This window comes from Boeremia exigua (genome assembly GCF_020726555.1).
Source record: "Boeremia exigua strain MPI-SDFR-AT-0100 chromosome Unknown C7974scaffold_10, whole genome shotgun sequence".
In the NCBI taxonomy this organism is placed as follows: domain Eukaryota; kingdom Fungi; phylum Ascomycota; class Dothideomycetes; order Pleosporales; family Didymellaceae; genus Boeremia; species Boeremia exigua.
The window spans coordinates 1,294,692-1,319,902 of NW_025763527.1; the positions used below are offsets into that span (position 1 = coordinate 1,294,692).

At 52.9% G+C, this 25,211-nt stretch overlaps 9 protein-coding genes across 9 annotated transcripts; 6 read left to right on the forward strand and 3 right to left on the reverse strand.

Moving 5' to 3' along the window:
- The first annotated feature begins 2,030 nt into the window (after positions 1-2,030).
- Positions 2,031-2,963, forward strand: C7974DRAFT_39121 (uncharacterized protein). Its single transcript, XM_046141563.1, has 2 exons — positions 2,031-2,499; positions 2,548-2,963. The coding sequence occupies exons 1-2, from the start codon at positions 2,158-2,160 to the stop codon at positions 2,947-2,949; spliced, it is 744 nt and encodes a 247-aa protein (XP_045994186.1). The 5' UTR covers positions 2,031-2,157; the 3' UTR covers positions 2,950-2,963.
- Positions 2,964-3,462: 499 nt separating this feature from the next.
- Positions 3,463-4,405, forward strand: C7974DRAFT_416237 (uncharacterized protein; the record flags this gene model as incomplete). The annotated part of the gene is made up of 3 exons (XM_046143968.1): positions 3,463-3,501; positions 3,682-3,788; positions 3,946-4,405. The coding sequence occupies 3 exons, from the start codon at positions 3,463-3,465 to the stop codon at positions 4,403-4,405; spliced, it is 606 nt and encodes a 201-aa protein (XP_045994187.1).
- Positions 4,406-5,771: 1,366 nt separating this feature from the next.
- C7974DRAFT_39147 (uncharacterized protein) lies at positions 5,772-7,276 on the reverse strand. The gene is made up of 2 exons (XM_046141586.1): positions 6,913-7,276; positions 5,772-6,807 (listed from the first exon to the last, which is right to left on the reverse strand). The coding sequence occupies exons 1-2, from the start codon at positions 7,091-7,093 to the stop codon at positions 6,035-6,037; spliced, it is 954 nt and encodes a 317-aa protein (XP_045994188.1). The 5' UTR covers positions 7,094-7,276; the 3' UTR covers positions 5,772-6,034.
- A 932-nt stretch (positions 7,277-8,208) lies between these two features.
- On the forward strand, positions 8,209-10,587 carry C7974DRAFT_365098 (uncharacterized protein). Its single transcript, XM_046139819.1, has 6 exons — positions 8,209-8,447; positions 8,505-8,817; positions 8,866-8,913; positions 8,971-9,190; positions 9,238-9,568; positions 9,640-10,587. Exons 1-6 carry the CDS (start codon positions 8,265-8,267, stop codon positions 10,273-10,275), a joined length of 1,731 nt encoding a protein of 576 aa, XP_045994189.1. The 5' UTR covers positions 8,209-8,264; the 3' UTR covers positions 10,276-10,587.
- C7974DRAFT_401109 (acyl-CoA N-acyltransferase) lies at positions 10,588-11,842 on the reverse strand. Its single transcript, XM_046142571.1, has 2 exons — positions 11,515-11,842; positions 10,588-11,276 (listed from the first exon to the last, which is right to left on the reverse strand). Exons 1-2 carry the CDS (start codon positions 11,724-11,726, stop codon positions 10,859-10,861), a joined length of 630 nt encoding a protein of 209 aa, XP_045994190.1. The 5' UTR covers positions 11,727-11,842; the 3' UTR covers positions 10,588-10,858.
- C7974DRAFT_401111 (uncharacterized protein) lies at positions 11,843-13,437 on the reverse strand. The gene has a single exon (XM_046142572.1). The coding sequence runs from the start codon at positions 13,365-13,367 to the stop codon at positions 12,249-12,251; it is 1,119 nt and encodes a 372-aa protein (XP_045994191.1). The 5' UTR covers positions 13,368-13,437; the 3' UTR covers positions 11,843-12,248.
- A 2,749-nt stretch (positions 13,438-16,186) lies between these two features.
- On the forward strand, positions 16,187-19,563 carry C7974DRAFT_39233 (glycoside hydrolase superfamily). The gene is made up of 2 exons (XM_046141667.1): positions 16,187-16,820; positions 16,917-19,563. Exons 1-2 carry the CDS (start codon positions 16,388-16,390, stop codon positions 19,505-19,507), a joined length of 3,024 nt encoding a protein of 1,007 aa, XP_045994192.1. The 5' UTR covers positions 16,187-16,387; the 3' UTR covers positions 19,508-19,563.
- Positions 19,564-20,082: 519 nt separating this feature from the next.
- On the forward strand, positions 20,083-22,341 carry C7974DRAFT_401114 (uncharacterized protein). Its single transcript, XM_046142573.1, has 3 exons — positions 20,083-20,196; positions 20,275-20,920; positions 20,970-22,341. Exons 1-3 carry the CDS (start codon positions 20,187-20,189, stop codon positions 22,264-22,266), a joined length of 1,953 nt encoding a protein of 650 aa, XP_045994193.1. The 5' UTR covers positions 20,083-20,186; the 3' UTR covers positions 22,267-22,341.
- A 431-nt stretch (positions 22,342-22,772) lies between these two features.
- Positions 22,773-25,106, forward strand: C7974DRAFT_436227 (dynamin family protein-like protein; the record flags this gene model as incomplete). The annotated part of the gene is made up of 4 exons (XM_046145114.1): positions 22,773-23,054; positions 23,101-23,348; positions 23,394-24,990; positions 25,020-25,106. 4 exons carry the CDS (start codon positions 22,773-22,775, stop codon positions 25,104-25,106), a joined length of 2,214 nt encoding a protein of 737 aa, XP_045994194.1.
- Between the last annotated feature and the right edge of the window lie 105 nt (positions 25,107-25,211).

Sequence of the window (25,211 nt, forward strand, 5' to 3'; positions counted from 1 at the left end):
AGAGACGAAGGACGCTAGGAAAATGGAGGAAGAGCAGAAGAAGACGCAGAGGAAGAGAAGACATGGTAGGAGAAGTCGTTCTCGTGAGAGGGAGCATCACCATCCATCTCATCGAAGGCAGTCACATGAGCGAGACAAGGATGGCCATAAACATCGTCGGCACCGATCGCATGGGCGGGACAAGGATGGCAGCCTTCAAACTCGGCGACAACATCACCATAGCTCTGTTGATAACGAAGGCAAGCATGTTCGTAGGCGGCACCGTCGTCATAGATCAGCAGAAGCACATAGCGACCAGAAGCTTAAAGATCATACGAATCACGAGCAAAGTCATGTTCAATCAAGTCGATCTGCGCTAGGAGCCGATCCAGCAACACATCTAATGTCGGGCGCTCTTAATGTCACCAAAGCAGTTCTGGGTCCTGACGGCACTCCATTTGGGTCTCTTCCGACCAAAGGCAAAGGAGTAGGACTCCTCTCACACGCGAAGAGCGTGTACCGACACATCAAAGCGGAGCAGGATGCTGGACACAGGAGTAGGGGATTTGTTGAGAAGCATGTCGGTGCATTTCGGCGGAAGAGAACAGACGTAAAAGGTGTCCGGAAAGGTGGCGATGCAGAGCCGCTGATTGAGAAAGGGGATGCTAACCCTGAGCATGAAGAGAAGCATGGAAAAGACCAGAAGCAAAGTAGACGCCGCCATTCACGGAAACGGAAAGAGGAACGGCCGTCGAAGGAAAGCGGTCATAGTCCTGTTGCTCTGCCAGTCAGCGAGGCCGGTAGAGCATCTGATGAGCAACATGGGAGTCCGAAACCACGAACTTCTGCGAAGCGGGAACGTATACCAGCGCCCAATGCACCTCTTATACCAATACCTATAGTTCATGCCCCATCGCCACCTCCCCCTCCTCCCCCGCCGCCGCCACCACCACCACCGCCTCCTGCTACCGCACAATCTCCGAACGATCCATGTCGTGGTGCTTTGTTTGCCAACATTCGAACTGGCGTCAAGCTCAAGAAAGTATGTGAGGAAGACAAGAGAGACGCGAGCACAGCATTTAAAGGACCACCGGTATATACAGAGACACCGCACAGCCATGATGTCGAAGCACTCGAGCACGCTCAAGCTGTAGAAGACAGAGAACGTAGACAAGATGAAGAGCTTGCCGCTCGTATCAAAACGCCTTTCACCGCACCACAGGCGAGAAGGAAAATGCCTACAAATTTCCAGGACGAACTTGCAGCAAAGGTGGGCAGGATGAGGTTGAGCGAGCATACACGCGACGCAGCAGAAGCTGAGCTCGATGAACCACATCTCAGGCCTCGTGCTTCCAATGAAACGTGGAGGACCGTCGACATGGAGCAAGAGGAAGAGAACATGATGCCAGATCGGCATTTCAGACGAGACTTGGGAGACAGACTGTCAGCAGGAGCGCCTTCACGACCGCCAACAGGTACGTTTAGATTTTGCTGTCGCAGAAAAGAAGCTAATACTGACAGCAGCAACGACTGCTTACTCAAGAGCGGAATCTCCTGCGCCTGATGTGTTCGCAAATCTGGCTGCGAACATGGCTGGACCAAGCTGGGATTTTAGCAATGTGCCGACAGACGACAATGGCGAACCAAGTGGCTTCAGGAGACGTTGACGATAGTGTGTTGTCGTGTTTACCTCAAGATAAGCCGACGTATTGCCGTGCTGCAGATGGAGACGTTTTCGTGCATAGTGTACATGTCCTGCTCTTCAGTGCTAATGTATCATTCAAAGTCGACGGGGAGTCGATCAAACTCACCGTCCTCCGTTGTTGTTGCAACGGCGAATCGGAGTTTGGGGACGAGGTGTGGGCTGATGGACAGGGCTCCACAACGTCCAAGCTCTGGCAATTTCGCGGCTCTGGCCCGCTAGACCTCGAGCGTGTGGTAGGCATCGTGTCCTGGCTGACGTTTCCATCTCCTTCTCGTTGTTTCTCAATCCAAGCATTGCCGGTTTTCATTTCGTTCATTCGCGCCAGATATTCGCTTCATTGCAGATTGTTGCCGTTTATCATTATCAGCCACGCCCCCGCCCCGCAAACGTCATCAGGGTCCTGAAGCACAGGCAGCGACCCAGTATCGTTCGGTCCAACGCGTAACGTTCAACACCACACCCACATCCACAACATGCGTTTCTCGACAACCGCTGTCCTTGCCCTGCCGGCGCTCGCCCTTGCCGAGCAGCAGATTCCCCTCCTCGAGAAGGTCAAGGGTTTCTTCAACCAGGCGACAGCGTCGGTGGCCTCTGTCATTCCCTCTGCGCCGTCTGTGCCCTCTGCGCCCGTAGAGGCAGCAGCAGCCAAGATTGCCGAGGTGGTCCAGCACGATCTCACTCTCGAGAACTGGAAGGAGCTCCTGACCGTCGATCCCACCGTCAGCGCGCCCGCGACACAGGACTGGCTGATCTTCGTTACTGGTGGCAACAGCACATGTTACGGCTTCTGTGGACCTGCTGAGAAGGCATGGAACGTACGTATCTGCGCGAATCTTTAGAAAACGCGTAACTAACACGTGCAGGCATCAACCCCCGTCATTGCCGCTCAGCCGTCGTCGCCTAAGCTCGGTTTCCTTGATTGCGAAAGGGAGAACATCCTCTGCAACTCGTGGTCTGTCGGTGCGCCGGCTCTGATCCAGTTCCGCATTCCCAAGCCTTTGGCTGACCAGTCTGCGCCCGTTCCTGAGTACCGTTACAAGCCTTTGAACCGCACTTCCACCACCACCGAGACCTTCAAGGAGCTTGTCGTTGATAACAAGCTTGACGAGGTTGCTCCCTACGAGGGTCCTTTCCACCCCTTCAACGGTCTGCTCCAGCAGTACGGCCTCGCTATCCCCTTCGGATACTTCACCTGGGGCTTCTCCAAGATGCCTTCCTGGTTGCCCATGATCCTCATCTCATTCTTCAGCAGGACTTTCATGTAAGTCGGACGTCTCCAGCCAAGTGACGAATCTGCTAACGAGTGTGTAGGAGCAAGCGCTTGAATCCTGGAGCTGCTGCTGCGCCCGGTGGCGCTGCACCGGCAGCTGCTCGTTAAACCTGGACATGTCTGGGCAAGCGCAGTGGTGATGCAATTGGATCACTGTAATCTATATGAACGAACGAATTTGGGGTGTTAGATATCATTCTGTACTTTTGAGGTCTGTCGTGGCTTCAACTTGTTCGTTGGCAAGAGTGGCATACGCAAGAGGTTGGATCAAAATTCTCGATGTGAATGACGTTGAATGTAGCCTGGATAATATGACAATGAAGAGACTAGTATGCAGCATTGGAACAAGTTAGAACAATGACACCAGCGTATCCTGGCAAAGTGCACTACCAACACTACTTGTCTGGCTCGATGATGTGCACGGGCGCTCGGCAGATATTCGGCTGCGGAGTGAGCGCGACCAGCGAGATTTCTTAGAGTAGGCGTTTCGACATCATCACAGCACAACATGGTCAACATAATATCGCGCGCGCGGAAGCTGCAGAAGGTGCGCTAATAATCCGAATTATATATATCTACGCCAATTGAACGCTACTGACTCCCGTTGCAGCAGGTACGAATCGCACCACCGCCTTCACCTCGAAAGACTTATCACACCTCCCTCAACCTTCCGACTCGCTACGAATGCAATAAGACATACTTGGTCAACCGCTGACTGTATTGATAGTTGCTATGGATAAGAAATGGGCCAGGCGCTGTGGTGCTGCCCAAGGAGGTGTCGAAGATCAGCCTGGAGCTCAACACTAAGATCCATGGCGGGCACTGGGGCGCGAGGTACGTGTAATATTTGCATTCGCCCTCACGATAAACAATCCGCAAAAAGATGGAACAAAGTCGACTATCTACGGTCATTCTATGAACACCCTGTCTGGTCGTTTGGCGCAAGGCAGCACAATCACACCAGTATAACCGCTGACCTCGCCTTCTTCAGAAAATTCTGGCGCAACATGCTACCGCGGATAAAATACTACAACCCCTCGATTCCCGTAGAGGTCAAGCGGCACAATTCCCCCGAAGGAGCTTCGGCACTGCACATCTTCATGGGGAGCACGCCCAACACCCCGGACGGCTCATCCAACACCTCCGTTCCCTCTATGGCCGCCACAAGCGACGCAACTCCACCTCATGGAGCCGCCGCTCCAACTTACTCCATTGACATCCGCGATCAACATCACACTGAGATCCTGGATGCGCTGCTCGCGAAACTGCCAGAGAGCCAGATTATCCGCCCGACTCCCGAGGATGAGGAAAAGATGGCCGAGATGGCTCAGATGGATGAGAGGAGCGAGGCGGACCGAGCGATGGTCAAGGAGGTGTTTTTGAAGCAGAGGCGGGAGGAGGAGTTGCTGAAGCTGGCGAGAGGTGAGATAACTGCTCCTTCTGCTCAGTAGTACTGTACTGTGAAAGAGCAGAGGGACTGTACGAGTAGCACGTGTGGAATAGCATGGCTTGGAGTCTGGCATTGGATGAGAGCTGTAACAGTATGTGGTTCAAAGGAATACGCAGTCAGTCATAACACGAATTTTACCCTGTCTCGATAGCCGGAGAGTTGCAATGTATGGAACGGATGCCCACGTGCGCAGGGGAGGTGAAGGAATGAGGCCCGAGAACAAAAAAGTCGTGACGACAACAAAAACATCAAGGGAAGAAAAAAAGGCCACGGGCTACATGCCGCTCCGGCGGATTGGACAAAGACATTGTCCCTTTGCACGAGCGCCTGCACATCCAGCGTCGCAGTACCCCACAAACCAGCCTGTCCAGACCAACGTTCAGCCACCTGCACCTTAGCAGCAACACGGCGCCCGGTACGCTATGACGACGCCTCCATACTAAGCCTTTGCGGGTCCCAGTTCCCAAGCCAATCGCACCCCTGCAATCGGACATCCGCGCCGCGAACCCTCTCGACGCCACTGCATGGCACAGAGATTGGCAGCATATGTTACAGCGTGAACAACACGCGTGGTACAACGGGCTGCAACGAGTCATCTGTGCCCGCGGGGCGACCTAGCACGACGCCCTGCACGGATACGGGGTACTGTACATCGCTCGGTGCGCAGGACGGCGCATAGGGCCGTGAACCAAACATATCGCTGCGGCTGTGGTCGATGCTGTGATGCCCTTGTTGACATAAGAGATCTGGCCCCTGGGCCCTGGAGCGGGCCTCGGAAGCATGCAAGCCCCCAGCGGCGACCGGGGTGGTACAGCCCCCAAACTCTGCGGATTGGATGCAGACATGCCGACGGGGACGGGCTGCGTGCACTTTGTTGGTCTCGGTGCGTTCTGCAGCTGCCTGGCTGTATGTGCACGCCCCTGTTGTGGTTTTGGGTGGGGTAGGGGCCAGTGGGGATGCGAACGGCTGTTGCATGGCAGGACCGAGGCGGATAGCCTAATTGAGTAAGCCAAGAGAGTGAACGTCGTCGAGCTGGCGCTGCTAGAAGAGCGGTGTGAGAGCATCGTGTCATCGTGAGAATTGCCCGCATGCCGGAGATTGCCATTGAATGCTCTGTTCTCTGGAAACTTATCGATTGTATTTTGTGTTCATGTCGTCGTGCGTGTGACCAAATTTGTTGTTGATACAGCAAAGATACCTAAGCGACCGGGTGGCTTGCTTGTAACTTGTACATCATCAAAGATAGTTGTACAAAGCGTCCGCCTAACGGGTAGAACGGGTTGACGTAAGCTGTACTGCCCGTAATCATATCATCACTACATTGACCGATTGACAATATCAGGATTTTGATGTTGTGTTTGCTACGCGCTCATGTTTGGAATTCGTCCCGCCCTATCTGCGCAAAAGTCGATGTTGACGGTCCAGCAATAGTTGACGAGTGAAACAGTTTGACGCTCACATGTGTAGCCTGAGAGAAACTGCAGTCAGGCAGAACCGGGTTTTTGGGCCGTGGTACACAACATATGGGCAGGTAGCAATCGGAGAGACCAATGACTGACGGTCAGAGCTGCACAATTGATTGGCCGACGTTGATAACATTAGTCGACCATAGTACATGCCTCGTACACGCTCACGCAACGCCAGCGCCATTCCACCAGACAGCAGCGCCCAGTACGAAGACGATAACCATAGCGTCACTAGCGACAGTCGTGTAGATAATACCATAACGGGAGACGGTCCTGATGTAGCCGCTATAGGGCGGTGGCAGGAAGCCCGCTATTGTGTTTAGAATCCCCTTCCCTTGCAGTTGACCCCTTTCGATGAAGTACCGTGACGATTGCATGATGACTTCAAAGGTAGCAAAGAGATAAAAGAAGTGCGCAAAGTGCTGCGCATTCGTGCTTTCGACAGTCCAGTCGTCGTCGACAGCGGCCAGGGCAGTGTTGCGTGACAACTTAGACCCAGAGAAGGGCGTTTGCAATACAAGGTAGACTGCAAGACCAAGGGAAAACAGAGCGTGCACCAATCGCCATATCCAGGCCGAGGACTGCTCTGGCAACGGTTCTGGCGCTCCAGCACCACCGCCCATGGCCGAGAAAATGTTGGCGAGACCCGGAGGGAGATCATTTGGGCCACCTGGCTGGCCTTGAGCGCCCGGTATACCGCCTGCACCTGCGCCCATCATTTGCTGGAGCATAGCCATCATCGGATCCTGCGACGAGTCGCCTTGCGCCGGAGGAAATTGAGGAAAGGCGCCCGTGGCGCTGCCCTCGAACGCAAACGGGGAAGGCAGACGTGGTTGAGATGCGGGTGTGTAGTGATGCTGCGAGATGTCTACCATATCGGGATCTGGCGTTACCGTTCCGGACAATGCTCGAGTTGTTGGGGCTGGTGAAGGCTGCACTACGGACGCAGTTAGCCGTGTGTGCTGGTGCAGTGCAGTTGGAGGTTACAGGTAGGGTGATGCAAGCACGCCCATATGCGTCGAAAAACACAAGCTGTACATACTGGGAACATCTTTTGCGATTTCACTGAGATCTTTAGGCGGGCCGCCCTGCAGCGCCGAGATCTGTTGCAGCCGCGAGGCGCCGCTCTTCGCAGCGAGGCGCTCTCTACGGAGCCGTGCCTTCTGCTGCGCAGGCGTCTCTGCTCCAGCGGACCCTGGAGTGGCAATGGGTGAGTCAGCCATGATTTGCCGTTGTGTGGCGCGAGGTGGGTGTCGCTGTGGATCGGGAATGGATGGATGTCTGGATTGTTAGGTTGTAGGTGGTAAATTGCGGGGCCCTAGCCTAGGTATGTCATCGGGAAGCGACACGCGCTAGCGTGACAGGGACCTAGTCATGAGCACCCAATCAGTGCAACTGTCCTCTCAACTCCGTTTTCTCAGGAATTACTTGACAAAGCGGCTGCATGACTGCCGCTGCTGCTGCCGCCTTACCGATGAAGGTACCCGACGAATCGCAAACGAATACTGCGTTGCAAAAATCGCTTACACAATCCAACGGCTCTAGCCGGCACACACCGCATATCTGAGCGTAACTCCTTGGAGCTGTGTAACGCTCAAATGCCCGATGTGGGTAGTCACGAGAATGGGCCGCTGTGATACAGTGTACAAAGTGATACACGGGAATTCACTGCCATGGTCCTGGGATTGAGGCCTCCACGCAAGACCAATGGCTTTGCTCCCGTAACTCCATATTCGCCGTTACAGAGGACAATCGACAATGCACTGTTGGAAGGCTTGTCTTGTACGAGCCAGGCTCAGAGCAATTGCTTTGTTTCTCACTACAAGCTCGCTCCGACAGTAACGCTACATGGATGCGGTCTGACGACACACCTGCCGAAGAACCACCGTCGATGCTCCTATCTGAGACGCGTTCAAACTAGCTCACTATCTCGCGTGGACGAGATCATTAGAGAGGCTCCAGCTCGTCGCAGTTGGATCCACGGGTTCGTACATCTGCCAAAGCGTCTAAAGTGAACTGGCGGTTCCAGAGCAAACTGCTAGCCTGTCATATCGCAACGGTGTCTAGCCACCGCGAGCTAGCATAAACTGAATGTAGAATCAACACAAATTTGAACTAGGTTTGCCCAGTCACCCGAAGATGCAGTGTGACGCAGCTAGCAAGGCCCTTCGTATTGGTACCAGGTTGGCAGCGAGTTGTTCTCATTCACTGATATCGCACCAGGGTGGGTCTGCATCGGGCACGGAGCCGGCCAGACGGGTGTGCGAAATTGACTATCCGCTTGCTTTCAGATTCTGAGATATAGAATAGCTTGTCCTCTTCGTCCGCATACAATTCCCCTTCATCCTTTCATCCAACCCTACTTTTGGGGCGCTACATTATTAAACAGTCTACATGATGCTCGGCCTCACTATGAGGGTACAGCGCCCGGCGTGGCAGTCAAAGCCTCAGAATATTATCTCAATACTCTCAATGCATAGATCACTTTCGACAATTGCTGATCAGGAGCCATACTGGCAAAAGATAAAGCCATGGAAGGATGTCACTGCAGCTGAGTTCAAGACGTATCGATGGCAGGTGAGTTCAGATCCGCTTAGATGTAGCTTCAGGCTGTCCCGCTGACTTGTCATGTAGCTCGCAAATACTGTTCCTGATGCACGAAGACTGCAACGTTTCCTTGAAAATGTTTTGCCACCAACGATTGGTAAAACCACGAATCGTCTGCTTAAGCACATTACGACCAAGCAACATTTCATCGACGATGCTTCTGCTGCGTTGAAAATGGCTCCTATGGCGATTCGACTTACCCCACATCTGCTATCAGCCATTGACTGGGAAAATCCACTGGATGATCCTGTCCGTCTGCAGTTTTTGCCCTTGGCAAGTGGGATTGTTGCAGATCACCAGAAGTTGACACTGGATTCGCTAAACGAGCAGGAAGACTCTCGTATGTTCTAGAGATCTCACGAAAGATACATCGGCTAATTGTCAACAGCTGTGCCTGGTCTGGTCCACCGTTATCCTGGAAGAGCTTTGTTTCTGGGTATGTGTGTTTTCGGCTGCTTGCAGTGTACTTTGAGCTCTCCATTGACAATTGTAGCAACTTCAATCTGCCCTGTGTACTGTCGTTTCTGTACGCGCTCGTATGCAGTCGGTGCCAACACAGAAACAGTCTCGAAACTACCGCAAAAGCCCAGTCGTAAGCGTTGGGAGGTTGTGTTCCAACACATCGAGAGTGATCCAAGCCTTCACGACATCGTAGTCTCAGGCGGTGATGCTTATTACCTTCAACCTGACGACCTCAGGGAGATTGGCGAACGGTTGGTCAGCACAAGTTAGTTGATACACAATTGCTAATTACTAGAAGGTTACTCAACATTCCCCACATCCAACGTGTTCGATTTGCGTCGAAAGGTCTTGCCGTGGCTCCATGCCGCATAACAGACAACACTGATACATGGACTAGTACGCTCATTGAGCTTTCCAACAAAGGCCGCGACATGGGCAAGCAGGTTTGCCTACATACGCACATCAACCATGCCAATGAGATAACTTGGGTTACCCGCGAAGCAGCCAATCGCTTGTTCAAACACGGTGTCATTGTTCGCAACCAGTCAGTACTGCTAAAGGGCGTGAACGACACGGAAGAAGCTCTGTCAGATCTTATTGGGACGCTTGCTAGCATGAACATTCAGCCGGTAAGTTCCTGTTTTCGTCCCTAGCTTCAAGCGAGAAAAGTTAATTTCAGCATGCTGACTGACATGCACAGTACTACATTTACCAGTGCGACATGGTACGCGGCATTGAAGACCTTCGCACGCCTCTGCAAACGATCCTCGATCTGGACCTGAAATTGCGCGGCACACTTTCGGGATTTATGATGCCAGCCTTCGTTATTGATCTTCCTGGTGGAGGTGGCAAGCGACTTGTGAGTACATATGATGAATACGACCCAGACACAGGCGTTGCAACATACAAGGCTCCCGGTCTGCCAGGGGTAAAAGGTCAAATGATATACACTTATCACGACCCGAAGCCCGAGAAGCATGACATTGCCGAAGAGCTTCGTCAGGAGCAGAAGCTTGATCAAGCGTCCGAGAAGCATGTCATTACCGAAGAGCTTCGTCACGATCAGAAGCAGGAGCAAGCGTCTGAGCAAGATATGCCGTTGCAACAGCTCACCAGCCCCACCATCCCGAAACAGGGCCCTTCCATACCTCTCTCAGAATCAGACTATCGTCGAAAAAAACAATTCATTCAGCCCCCCCGGCTCACACAAATCCCCGCTGCCACCAACGTCGGGCATGCGGGTATTAAGCCGGAGGATTTGGCAACACCCAACCTTGGCGTTAGTAGCTGGCAGCATGCATCTGCCGCAGCCGCGGCGCCAAACGCTACGCTGTAAAGGGAAATAGCGCCGCATCGACCGTCGACACATGTCTGGTTGCAAGCGAGTTTCCTACTTCGCTAAAAGTTACACATCATTTCATTTGCTTTGGGGCTTCTTCGGGAAATGTAAAATTGGGACAGCACACCAGACGCACCAGACTGGGTTTGGTACAAGGACTTGAAATTGCATCGCCAGCGTCTTTCATAAAAGTACTGTTTGGTTAGTACCATCGCTTTCTGGGAGGGGCATCAGTATCAAAGCGTTTTCGATACCCAGTCGTTTCTATTGGCTCACTTAGGCAGCAGCGAGATGGTACGGCAGGGCACAACTTGGTTATTCTTCTTATCCATGTTCACTCGATCATTGCATGTAGATTCTGCAAAAGTAGTAACGCTCAACGATCTAGTTCTCTTCACAACCATGAATTCACAGGCATCCTCTTGTCTGAATTGAACTCTGCAAAGCACAGTTCATAATTTCTTCGTAAGGACTTGTGAATGTTGGAGATGGTTTGCTGTCTTCCAGCAGCTTACCAGGTGACGCATCAAAGTCTTTCCTGCAACCATCGACCCATCAACAACATGCGATACTCACATCCTCATGGCGCCTCGCTCTGCAAATCTTTGATCATATGGCAGATCCTGATTCCCTCGCCGTTCGGGCAATCCACCACATCCTCCCTCCCGCTCCTGACGTAACCGCACTTCTCATACAGCGCGACCCCACTGAGCGTCGCGCCCATCTCCAGTCTCTTGAAACCGTCCGTCTCATCATTTCCTTTTGCTGCGCTGGCCTCGCAGTACCGCATCATCATAGTCCCAAGACCCTGGCGCGCGAACGAGGGGTGCGTGAATATCGCGCGAATACTGGCGCGGTCTGTCGACGGGTTGCGCTTTGCAGGCATGCGCAAGGTCGAAGGGGCATTGTTGCCGCCATATAAGGTTTGGCGGAAGGACCAGCCGCCACAAGCGGCGATTGTTTTAGGAGAAGTGAGGGGGTGGAGGATGTAATAAGTTCTAGATGTTGTTAGGGGTTGTGATATGCTGTGATGTGAAAGATGTGCGTTTGCTCCCATCTCCGTCATCCTTGCTCTTGCTGATCAAGGACCGTGCTTTCCGGTCCACTAGTCTTGCTTTTTAAGGTTGCGTTGCTTGATTGAGAGTAGGCACTGCCTCCTTGTCTACGTACTTGGATGGGATATTCTTTTACCCGGAGTCACCATGCTCCAATGTACTGAGAGTTTCAAGCACTTACTGGTCAATTATCAACACCGTATCAGGGCCAAACAAGAAACCTATCGACCCTTCGAGTTCGGCTTCTGAGTAGTATCCTTTTCCAAGTGCTCGCAACGATTCTCCAATCATCTGCTGCAAGGCGGGTATGTCTTCCATAGTCGCTGGCCGGAAAGTGTATTTGTGGGTCGCCTCTTGCGCTTTAGCGTCCGCAATTGGATCGTGGTGGCTCATGATCGGTATGAAGTGTAAGGTTCACCTCTAATCTCACGTAGCGGAAGAGTATTGATTGAATGTAGGTTAAAGGTGGCTTTTCGTTATTGAGATGCCCAGGATGTCCGGTGTGTTCCCCCACGTTTTATTCGAGAACAGGCCTCGGTGTTGGAGTGCGATACCGGGTGAATCGGCCCTTTCCATCCGAAGCTTTCCGACGGAAAGAGTGGGATGGCCTGGACATCTACATCTCCGTACTTCACCAGAGCATCTCCGATAAGCTTTCTGATATTCGTTCACTTATCTTTGTAGGATATGATCCAATGATGCTAAACAACAACCGTTGCTTTACTTCCCCTTGTGATCGGTGTACTCTGTAAAATAGCTCGTCGGCAACCCTCAGATGCAGTATATCAAAGTGAAGAGTTTATCGGGAACAACTTTGTCATCCGGTTACTGGTACAGCTCCATTTGGTGGGCAAGTCATGGTTGTTGATGTCACTTGAGCTGACACTTACACTCTGTGCCGGCTGATGAACTCGATCAGTACCGCAAGTTCCAGGCGTAGACCCCGTTGTCCATCATTATGCTGCTAGGCTTCGTTTCGCCACCTCGAAGGCGAACAGATACCCTTTGCGTCCTAGAAGTCTCACCGACAGACCTCGAGAAGACACTCGCCTGAGCTAGTGTTTCCAGTGCAGACCGGACATGGGAACTCATGTTCCAGGTGGCTATTGTGGTGAAATTCCACTCTTTGGCTTCTCGAATCGCGCATAGAAAGAGCGCTGCTAGAATTTCCACTCTATCTTCTCCGGTTTGGATAGCATTGTGAACGTGCTGGATGCGAAGACATCGGCCTCGAAAGTCATGAAACCAGTAGATCCATGCTTGGTTGTTGTACGCAGCACCACGAATTTCTGGATCTTCCTGATGCCAGAGGTCGCCCATGTAACTGCTTAGCGCATGTTGATATCTTATCAGATCTGCCGTTGGTAGAACAGTTAGTGTAGCTTCCTCGGCCGCGAGTTCTGAGCAATCGGGGCGCTCTTTGATTAATGTGACACTGCGTGCACATAACTCTTCTATGTCTGTATCCCCCACAGCTTGCATGTTAAGATCGGCATAATGACCCAAAGTATCTTGAAGCCATGGGCTAACATCTAAAATGACCTCGATGTTAGACAGCGTGGTCCACCCCAGATTTTCGTAAAACCGTGGCATACCGCTGTAAAGCATACTTACGAAAGCCTCGCCTGGACCGTCGAGCCATTGTGCAACGTTGTGGAGCATGTATGAGGCAAGGCCATGACCTTGATATAGCAAGGCCGTATAAACTGAAGAGATGCAGCACCCTTCTAGTTGCCGAGTATTCCCTGCTTCCCTGAAGAGGAAGCTCCTGCGTATCGTCCTGCAGGTTGAAAGTATTTGGTCGTGATCGTCCTGGCGATACAGGCACCATATGCGACAGCCACCATCGCGAGCCAGAGCTTCCGCTGCCAGATATTTCTCTCGTGCAATGACCTCATCTTCGTCTAAATATGATCCCCAGGCAGTTGACGCAAGTGTGTAACATGCGATTTGTTGATCAACGGTCGCCTCTCCAAAGAGCGCTGTGACCGTGTCGCCGTTCATCATCTTGAAGCGATGCGACTTTGTAGACATTGTATCTTGAAATCGTCCTAGGTCATCGCTGAGATGGATATGCGTTGCTGTAAGTGGAATGTCGTTGTCGAGAGACGACGTTTCTCTCTGTACGACGTACGGATGCGGGGGTGTTGTAGACCGTTAGTGCGCCCAATGAGGGCTAGCGTTTCGTACAATGCGGGGGAGCATGAACCCCGTCTCACTGCATGCACATCTGAGCAGCCATTTGGCAAAAAGCAGCATTAAGCGGCACAAAGTACCAATCATCTTGTGAACAATTTTCCTCTTATGCCCTTACCTCAATTCATTGGTTTACAGTCGCGCGACTGATCGGGGAAGAGCCTGATCCTATAGCATTGCTCAGAAGTGCCTGGGTGCAGCATGCCGTTCGACTGGATTGAATCCCTTCATCTGCACTTAAGATCGTCCCTAGGTGGATTGACTACTTCTCTTATTTTTGATATGCATGGTGCCAGGACGAACAGATGGTCTGAAGCAAACAGACGCATACCAGAATGACTTGTGAGTAAACCCTAATAGGTATCATGGCAAGAGTTCGGGGTAGACATCCAATCGAAGCATTACAAGCATATCCCTAGATATCCTTCGTACTGAGATGTAAGGATTCTAGATCTTACCAGCGATACGTTTCCAACACAATATCTGGATGTCACTTCACATACCGACTCTGTACAAGTAGCCCCTGACCTGGCTTTCCGTACTCCATGTTCTGGCTACTACGGTAAGCGACATACGATCCTCCTCTGAGCGATCGTTCGATCAACATGCTGCCAGTGTACCAAAGGCCTTGATGCGGTAACTTTTGCTGCTATTGACTACATAATGAAGGTTCGCACAGCACACACGTACGATTTCGACTACCTAACATCAATATTGCTTCTAGTTTTTTCTGGAAGCTCGGAGATCGTCCATATTCGAGTTACCTGGCATATGGTACCCCAAATCCCCTGACCTTGCCCTGCATTTTCACCTCTTGTCGGGCCGTCGGATCTTCCATGCATGTAGATGAACCCCACTGAACATCTGAAGATCTTTCCAAAATTGCATCAAACGAGCTCGCTTTGCAGACATCGTCTGCGTACCTATCCCAGATCTACGAGATCGGACCCGAATTCTGGACAAATCTCACTCCGACCCGTGAGCCTGGAATGTTCGTTGTGCATAATCTGTACGATCACACCGCTCTGCGGAACCTCCTCGCCTGCACCCCCAGTAAGTCGAGCTTGAAGGGATTGGTGCAACCGAGATCGGACTAGAAGTAAGGCTTGCTCCAAGTAGTCAAACAGGAGACGCTACGTCCCAGCTGGGTAAGTGAGCCGTCATTTTGAACATAGGTACCTAGTAGACGCTCGTGACGACGGATGCGATTCCACATCTGAGCGCGTGCGGCTTTGGTACGCTTGAGCAAGACCAAGTGGGTCACCTTACACATAGGTACGTGTGTGAGATGATGATGCTAACCTTGGAAGCAGGTACCCTATGTTGTTACAGGTAGAGCTACTTGAAGGTGCAGGTAGGTTCTCCACGACGAGTTTCCCTCAGTGCATACCATGGGTACTTCGATATCTCGCTGGCCAGATGTACCAGGATGTATTACACACTCCACTGGGTCTCTACCTAGGGTCCTCTAAGAGCCGCTTCGGCTGCTTCATTTCGGTCCCGTATTCGGAGATACCCACGTGTCTTTAACATGTCTCCACAGCTTTGACCGCAACCACCTCATGGGCAAATGAAAGCTCTTGTCGGAGCAGAAGGCCGGATACATGCCTTTCGGAGTGGGTCCGCGCGTGCTTTCGTATCGACCTCGCGTATACCTAGGTAGGTACAATACCGGTATGGAGCTTCGACTAGCAATAGCTCTGCCCCGCTCTCAGACACCGCCATGGAGGAAAGGTGAGCGATCGCTTGCGGGACACGGTAACGGAGATGGACGACCGCGGCTTGATCGACCCAACGACTCCGATCGTGTCCGAATTGACGATTACATGTTTAGCAAACTATTTGTAGAGCTCATCCAAGTTGGAACGCATGCGCTTATGATGTCACCAGGTTGTAGCTGTGCAGCTCATTGGCTGCGACAAGAATGGACTGGATCCCACAATAATGCTGAGTGGCTGGTTGGACGTGCCTGGTAGTAGTATGAAGTTCACGTGTCATACGACTTTTTCCTATGACCGTGCGGCTCTTCTGATGTTTTGTCACGGCGAGTGGAAGAACATGCTTTGAAAGACGGGGTATCCTAGGCTGCATTAAGAAGTGGTGGGGCCAACTGATTGGCCAACGTAAAGGCTGTTCTGCCGCAAGGAACTCCAAAATGCCATCAAATGAACAGGAAAGCAGATCTCTTACCTAGGTGAATAGCCCTTTTCCAGCTCTATGTTTTGATACCTAGGTACCTCAAAGGCATACGCTTACGCACATCGGCAGAGTGTAAGCCCATGACAAGCCTTGCACAATACGTCCTCTCCGAAATCCGCGGTGCAAAGAAGGACCTCGGGATTCCTCCGGGACCCTCAAGATTCCTCCGGCCCTTCACGTCGGCGCTGCCGTCTCTGGTTAGCGCTGCAGCCTCGTGACCGCCACTCGACCACCAGACTACCCATGCATTCCCCATCCCATCCCGTCTGTGCCCCTGTCATCCCCATGTTCTCCGCAGGCCGTTCTCCCGCCCGCCTGTTTTCATGCCTCCGGACGTTACTGTGCCTGGGCAATCCCCGCATGGCTAGCTCTCTTGGGAATTCCTTCCACCCTGTCAGTCTCCACTAATCTTAGCACCCGACTCTCGGTTGACGTTCGCCCATGGAGTATCGCAATTCCACCAACATGAGGACCCAATGACGCCGAGAGCTCCAAGAGCCGAAATGCTCGACATCATCGCCTCACGTTAGTGTATGCTGTGCAATTTGCGCAGGCCGTCGCCGTGGTACTTTCGCCAGGTACAAAGGCACCACAATGGCCGATCATTCAACAGCATCGTCTCTGAGCTCCGACTTTGAACGTTTCAACCACCGGCAAAGATGAGGTCCATAAACAGCCTTTCATGGCTGTCTGTTCTGGCATCCCTTACTACTTCCATCCCTGCCATCAACGCTCAAAACAACTCGGTCGGGCAATGGCCGCTGCACGACAACGGCTTGAATGACGTTGTCCAGTGGGATCACTACAGCTTCAAGGTCAACGGCAAGAGGCTGTTCGTCTTCTCCGGAGAGATTCACTACTGGCGTATCCCTGTGCCCGAGATCTGGGAGGATCTTCTCGAGAAGATCAAGGCCGCTGGTTTTACCGCGTTCGCGTTCTACGGTAACTGGGGTTACCACAGCGCGAACAACCAGACTGTCGACTTCGACAGCCCCGCCCATGACTTCACCAAGCTCTACGAAATCGCTGAACGAGTCGGACTTTACGTTATTACACGACCTGGGCCTTACGTCAATGCCGAGGCGAACGCCGGTAAGTAGTTTGAGTTCCCGAGCACGCTGTTTGAATCCAAATCTGGTCACCCGTCACCTCACAGCGTTTGCGAATTTTACACTGACACAATTGCAGGCGGATTTCCTCTCTGGTTGACGACTGGAGCGTACGGAAAGCTTCGTGATGACGACCCACGTTACCTGTCGGCTCTGGAGCCTTACTTCTCTGAATTCGCGAAGCGCGCCTCCGAGCACGACGTGACTAAGGGTGGTTCTAACCTGGTATTCCAACTGGAGAACGAATATGGCCAACAATGGAAGGACAGGACCAAGAGAATTCCTGATCTTCCTTCCGCTCGCTACATGGATAGTCTGCAGAAGATGGCCCGCGCCAACGGTGTTGACATCCCTGTCATCCATAACGACCCCAACATGAACACCAAGAGTTGGTCGAAAGACTACGCTCCCGGTCTTCTCGGCAACGTTGATGTTGCTGGACTTGACAGCTACCCATCTTGCTGGTCTTGCAACTTGGACGAATGCACTGGTACCAACGGCGAATACGTCGCTTACCAGACTATCAACTACTACGACTTCTTTACTGAGTTCTCGCCGACACAGCCCAGCTTCTTCCCCGAGTTCCAGGGTGGTAGCTACAACCCCTGGGGTGGGCCCGAGGGTGGCTGCCCCGGTGACATTGGCGCCGACTTTGCGAACATTTTCTACCGTAACCTGATTGCGCAGCGTTCTACTGCACTTTCACTTTACATGATGTACGGTGGTACAAACTGGGGTGCATTGGCCTGCCCTGTTGTTGCCACATCCTACGATTACAGCTCGCCCATCAGCGAGAACCGTAAGATCGACAGCAAGTTCTACGAGACCAAGAACTTGGCCTTGTTCACCCGTATCGCCGAGGACTTGACTGTCACAGACCGCGTCGCTGCCTCAACCAAATACTCCACCAACTCCGCTATCTCGGCTAGCGAGCTTCGTAACCCCGAGACGAAGAGTGCCTTCTATGTCACTGTTCACGACTACTCGCCATCCGGCACCAAGGAGGAATTTAAGCTCCACGTTAGCACCTCCATTGGTGACCTGACCATTCCTCAGACTGGCTCCATCGTTCTTAATGGTCATCAATCCAAGATCCTTGTGACAGACTTTGCCATTGGCAACAACACCATTACCTACTCAACTGCCGAAGTTCTTACATACTCTATTGTCGATGGCAAGCCTGTCGTAGTTCTCTGGACTGGTGCTGGTGAATCTGCTGAATTCCACATCAAGGGTGCGAAGAAGGGCTCTGCTGCCCAGAACGGAAAGGCCGCAAACGCCACCATCAAGGCCGACAGCTTTGGTGTCTTGGTCAACGTTCCCGCAGTCAGCGGCCAGAGCGTCTACGAGTTCAACAACGGCGTCAGGGTCATTGTTGTCGATAAGCCTACTGGCTACCTCTACTGGGCGCCTAACCTGTCCAAGGACCCCTTTGCTCCTGTCGACCAGTCTATCATTGTTGGAGGCCCTTACCTTGTCCGTCACGTCGCCAACGAGAACGGTGTCTTGGCTCTGAAGGGTGACATCATGAAGTCCACTGACATTGAAGTCTTCGCTTCCAAGGATTTCAAGAAGCTTTCCTGGAACGGTCAGGAGCTGAAGACTCACCGCACTGCTCACAACAGTCTGAAGGCCAGCGTCAAGGCCTTCAGCGGTTCCATCAAGCTCCCGGATCTGTCCAGCTGGAAGGTCGCCGACGGTCTTCCTGAGAAGCAACCCAGCTACGACGACTCCGGTGCCGCTTGGGTCGAAGCTAACCACGTCACCACTCCTAACCCGACTAAGCCTGCTACTCTCCCTGTCCTCTACGTTGATGAGTACGGTTTCCACAACAGCTTCCACCTGTTCCGTGGATACTTCAACGGCCCCGCTACCGGTGTCAACCTTGCTCTCTCTGGTGGTCTTGCTTTCGGTTGGACCGCGTGGCTCAACGGCGAGTTCATCGGCTCGTGGTACGGTAACACGACTGCCGGCCAAGGCAACCAGACTCTCTCGTTCAACAACGCCACGTTGAACGCCAATGGTACCAACGTTCTGCTCGTTGCCCAAGATAACTCCGGTCACGATCTCCGCGGCGGAGCTACCGACCCCCGCGGTATCCTCGGTGCCAGCCTCGTTGGTGGCGGCAACTTCACCAAGTGGAAGATTGCAGGTGAGGCTGGTGGCGAGAACATCCAGCTCGACCCCGTCCGTGGTCCTCTGGCCGAGGGCGGTCTTGTCGCCGAGCGTCTCGGCTGGCACCTTCCCGGCTTCGATGACTCGAAGTGGAACACCAGCTCGCCATCCACCGGCTTCAGCGGTGCGACCATCAACTTCTACCGCACCGTGGTCCCGCTTGATGTCCCCGCCAATGTTGATGCTTCCTTTGCTTTCGTCCTCAACGCCCCGGCTTCCAAGCAGGTCCGTGTTCATCTGTTCGTCAACGGTTACCAGTACGGTCGCTTCAACCCGTGGGTCGGCAACGAGATCAAGTTCCCTGTCCCCGCTGGCGTGCTCAACTACGGTGGTGACAACGTCATTGGCCTGTCTGTGTGGTCGCAGTCCGGCGACGGTGCTAAGATCGACATCAAGATGGTCCAGGAGTACGCTGTGGAGAGCAGCTGGCAGTCGAGGTTCGATTCTGAGTACCTCAGGCCTGGGTGGACTGAGAAGAGGCTGGCTTACGCTTAAGCGTGATTATCTGGCTGTGTAAATATAATATGAGCCATATGAATAATGTATGTGATGTAATTATTGTTGTGTAAATATCTATCTTACGTGCTGAGTGACTTCCGAATACGAGTAAGCGTCGCAACCTACGAAATAGTAAGAACAAAGCGTTGACTCGCCCTGATGCATAAGTTACCATAATAGCACACGAAAGGCAGTCAACGTACTGCCAGATAAAAATTTCATTCTGCGCTTTACTTCTGCAGGAGTTTAGAAAATTTATCTAGCTGTGGTGAGAAGCAGTAGTAGGTGGAAGTTTAAAGGGTGGTTTTAGCGGTACCTCATAAAATACGAGCGTCTTTGAATTAGTATGCATGATGCGAAACAAAACGTTCGCTTCAGATGAAACATCTTGTGAGCAGGAATGGAATCCCCGTTCCGTCATTCCGGACCGTAACCGACGACCCACGTTCAAGTGCCGGATAGTGCGTTAAGCAGGGTCTAGCGTCCAACCTAATGTAGTCAAGCGGCCGTGGCTACAGACCGAGGGGATGTCGGTAATCAGTCACGTTGCAATGCAGCTGGAGATTGATTAAGAGCTGAAACGCCCAGAAGTATTATAGCGTGCGCGAGCAATTGTTGACTTTCCATTGTCTGCGTACCGAATTACCACGTAGCACAACTCGACATCGCAATTGCCATGGCTTTCGGTTCGTGCGCTCTCCCGCGCTGGCTTGCCCAGCTTCCTTCCAGCGTAACATGACTTCAGCCTTACTAACGCGCGCCAGTCCCTGTCGCAGGCGCCATCGCCGGCACCGCTGCCGCCGCTGCGTATATCGATGCGAAGTTCCACCTGAGTAAGGACGTGAGTGGATATTTGGGTGCGCGCGCCAATCAGCGCGCGATCGACGCCAATGCCTCCAAGGGCCAGTCAATGTGGTACCAGTTCGAGGCGCAGGTGCATCGGCTGCCGGCTGACGCTGAGGCCATCTGGAGCCGCAACGGCTGCTACACCTGGGCTGAGACGTATGCGAATTCGTGCCGCTATGGGCAGTTTATGCTGCAGCAGGGCGTGCAGCCTAATACCCTGGTGGCGATGTACATGATGAACCGGCCTGAGTTCTTGTTTACGCATTTGGGGAGCTGGGCGATTGGGAGTGCGCCGGCATGGATCAACTACAACTTGGCGGGGGATGCGCTTGTGCATTGTCTCAGGGTGGCCAAGGCGAAGGTTATTGTTGTTGATGAGGACGCGGAGTGTGGGAGGCGGATAGAGGAGGTTAGGGACAGGCTCGAGGGCGAGCTGGGCATGAAGATTGTGGTGCTGGATCCGGCGCAGAAGGGCGAGATCTCGAGACTGGAGCCGAAGAGGCCTGGCGACGAGCTGAGGATTGGCGCGAAGGGGAAGTTTCCTTTGTTTTTGTTCTACACAAGGTCAGTGAATGTGGTATGTCATCGGAGAGCGTTCGACTAACTCGCGCAGTGGTACTACCGGACACCCAAAAGCATGTCCATTTGAGACACAACGAGGAGCAGCCCTAACAGGCAGAGTTGGTGCCATGGGGCTGAAAACCGGGCCCGATGGTGACAGATGGTATGTCTGCATGCCGCTCTACCACGGCACAGGAGGCACGACAGGACTTGTTTGCATGGTCACCGGTATCACATGCTGCATAGGCACCAAGTTCTCAACCTCGCGCTTCTGGACCGACGTCCGCGATTCCCGCTCTACAGCTATCGTCTATGTCGGTGAGACCGCCCGCTACCTCGTCAACACGCCTCCCAGCCCACTTGACAAGAAACACAATGTTCGCGCCATGTTCGGGAACGGTCTGCGCCCAGACGTGTGGCAGCGATTCGTAGATCGCTTCGGTATTGAGATTGTAGGCGAATTCTTCAACAGCACGGAAGGCGTCATGACGCTCTTCAACGGGTCCCGGGGGCCTTTCACCGCCACATCTGTCGGCCACCAGGGTCTGATCGAGCGCTGGCGCTTCCACAACACCTATGTCCCTGTCGCTATTGACATGGTGACTGGCGAGCCGGTCCGCGACCCGAAGACAGGTTTCTGCAAACGCAAGTCTTACGAGGAGGGAAGCGAGATCTTCATCCACATGCCCCACGAGTCCGCATTCGTCGGGTACTACAACAACCCCGAAGCCACACAGAAGCGCTTCGAGCGCAACGTCTTCAAAAAGGGCGACCTGTACTACCGCACGGGCGACGCGCTGCGGCGCGACAGCGACGGCCGATGGTTCTTCATGGACCGCCTTGGCGACACGTTCCGCTGGAAGAGCGAAAACGTGTCGACCGCAGAAGTCTCCGAAGCCCTGGGTTCCTTCCCTGGCATCAGCGAAGCCAACGTCTACGGCGTTGAAGTACCCGGCAACGACGGCCGCGCCGGCTGCGCCGCGATCAACATCACTGAGCCCTTCGACTTCCAGGGCTTGCTGCAGCACGCCATGAAGAAACTGCCCAAGTACGCGGTCCCGGTATTCCTGAGAGTCCTCAAGCAGCAGACTAGCATGCACAACAACAAGCAGAACAAGGTCCCGCTGCGCAACGATGGTATTGATCTGCGCAAGCTCCAGGAGCGCGCGGATAAGGAGGCGGCGGAGAAGGGTGAGCAGAATGTCGAGTATGATACGTTGTACTGGCATCCTGCGTCACTTGGGGTGCGCGGCGGGTCACCCAAAGAGGATAGAGGGTATGTTGTGTTTACGCTGGAGGACTGGGATCAGCTGAGGGCGAGTGCGGAAGGCGCAGTGGCGAAGCTGTAAGCTTGCCTTCTGCTGGTTTGTTCTGTAGATTTCGTGTCGCTTAGCGTGTTCAATGTACAATGGATGATTTTATTAGACTGCAGTAAGTGTGTGCGGTTCTAGGGTGGCTGACAATAGTGTGTTGATCGTTCTAGCGACATTTGAGCGCGTCTGGTTAACCAACACAGATGGATCAAGAGAAATCAGGATTCAGAAATCAAAAGAACAAGAATACACTACAAAGTGAGTTCAAGGCATCCGTGCATTCAGCCGATGTACAAAGCTTCAAAGTCAGCGGTGAGACATGCAGGCACCCGCGTTTGTTTGCTAACGTGCCAGCCTTTTCATCTTCATCTTCACTTCACTTCACCGCTGCCTACGCGCGCCACAGATTACCTAAGCTCGCTTGATCACACGCAGTTTTCCTATCACTTACTCTCACCCCCACTTACTCGTAACTACTCTCATCTTCTGCGGGTACACCTCGTTGCATGGCAAAGAAGATCAAAAAAACAGCACCGGCAAATATGGCGCCCAGCAGCACTGACAGTGAGAAGGATAGGCCTCTCACACCCACCGATCTAAATGCTGTCACCACGAGCTCCCTCAAGGCTCTTCAGTCAGCGGATCAGCGTAAGGTTATGGACATCGTCGATAAGTTGCGCCGCACCGGTCTCAGCGGTATTGTGGAGCTACCTCAGCTTGTAGTTTGCGGCGACCAGTCATCCGGCAAGAGTTCTGTTCTCGAGGCTATCACCGAGATCCCTTTCCCGCGGAAGGAGAATCTTTGCACTAGATTTGCTACTGAGGTACTGTCTCCTGGAGCCTACAGTGAATGTTTACTAACCAAGCCAGATCATTCTTCGACGATCGCCTGCAGCTACTATCTCTATTACAATCACGCCAGACAAGCTTCGCCCAAGCGAAGAGCAAGCAAAGCTGAAGAAGTTTCGCAAATCTATCGAGGACTTCAGTCAGCTGCCCGACATCATCGATGAAGCGACGCAAGAGATGGGCTTGGGCGTTGTTGGTGGCATCAACTCACGAGCGTTTTCTCGCGATGTCCTATCCGTCGAGATAACCGGTCCTGATCGACCTCAACTGTAAGCTTTCACCTAGTATGTCAAACATATCGCTAACGCCATCAGTACGCTTGTTGATCTTCCCGGCCTCATCCACGCAACCAACAAGTCCCAGACCGAAGCTGACAAAGAGCTCATTCTTAACCTTGTGAAAGAGTACATGACGAACCCTCGCACTATCATCCTTGCTGTGATCAGTGCCAAGAACGACTTTGCCAACCAAGTTATCCTGGAACATTGTCGCAAGATCGATGAGCAAGGTCGCCGCACGCTCGGCATCATCACCAAACCTGATTATCTTCGTGAAGGCACAGACAACGAGCAGAGCTGGATTGATCTCGCACAGAACAAAGACATCTTTCTTGAGCGCGGATGGCACATGCTTAAGAACAGAGGCGACGACCAGATGAGCTTTTCTTTCGAACAGCGCAACGAAGCCGAGAAAGTCTTCTTTAGCAAGGGCCGTTACGTTGACGTGCCACGTGATAATGTTGGCATTGACACCCTCCGTGAGCGACTGAGCAGGCTGCTGCTCAACCATCTCATCAGGGAACTCCCATCACTCAAGGACGAAATCGCTAGGAAGCTCGATGCCACGGTCGACGAGATTGAGAAGCTTGGTGAAAGCCGCAAGACCACCAAGGAGCAACAGATGGTGCTCATGAAGATTAGCATGCATGTCAACGACGTTCTCACGTCAGCTACCAAAGGTTACTACGACTCGTCTTTCTTTGGTCCTGTGGATATGGATGCTGCTGTCGATTCTCACGAGAACATCCGACGATTCCGGGCGGTCGTTCAGCACTCAAACATCACCTTCGCAGAGGACATGCGTTTGAAAGGCCACAAGTTTGCATTCAGTCAAGGACCTGGTGATGACGAGCGCGATACAGAAGAAGAGCTAGAAGCATTGAAGGAAATTGAGCGTCTCGAGCTTAACGATGTCTTGGTTTCTCCAAAGCCTAAGCAACTTAGCCGTGAGGAGGCTGTCCAGTGGGTTCAAAAGACCCTGGAACGGACTCGTGGCTATGAACTGCCTGGCACGTTCCAGCCCATGTTGATCTCCCAGCTCTTCTGGGAACAGTCAGCCCCTTGGGAGGAAATCGCATCGGACCACATCAGCAAGGTTGCTCGTGATTGCAAGGCATTCGTTTTCGAGGTCCTGAAGCACACCGCGCCCGCCGAGTTTCAAGGCCGTCTTGCTGTCATCAATATCGATGCTGCTCTCGCCAAGTCTCTGAAGAAGGCAAAGAAGGAGTTGAGCAAAGTCCTCAAGGACAAGGCTCGTCATCCTAGCACGTACAACCATTATTTCACCGATACCATCCAGAAGACTCGCCAGCGCAAGCACCAGAAGACATACAAAGATGCAGAGGAAGCTTCTGAAGTTTCAGTGACGGAGTTCCACACCAGGGCCCCTAAGACCTACGCTGACAAAGGCAAACTCGAAGCTGCCGTGAACGCGTCCATCGAGAAAGACATGGACAAGTTTTCCGCCCAAGAAGCCCTCGACACGCAACGCGCCTACTACAAAGACGAGCTCAAGTACTTCGTCAACGCGGTTGCCAAAACCGTCATCGAGCGCCACCTGGTCGAGCCGCTACCCGACATCATCCTCTCGCCCGTCGCCGTCACCCAGATGACCGACGAGGAAATCGAGTTCGTTGCCGCCGAGCCCCCGAGATCACGCAGCAGCGCGACCACCTCGAGAACAGGCGGGTGATGCTGGAGAAGGGCATGGAGACTTTCCGCGAGGCGATGGGAGGGCTTAGGCGCTAAATCGGGGACACGAGGTTGCCGCGGTTGATGGCTTTGCCGTCTGTTTGGTCCTTGGTGGAAGGCTGGCTTAGACAGACTGCGCTGGTTTTCCAGGGGAGTGTCGTC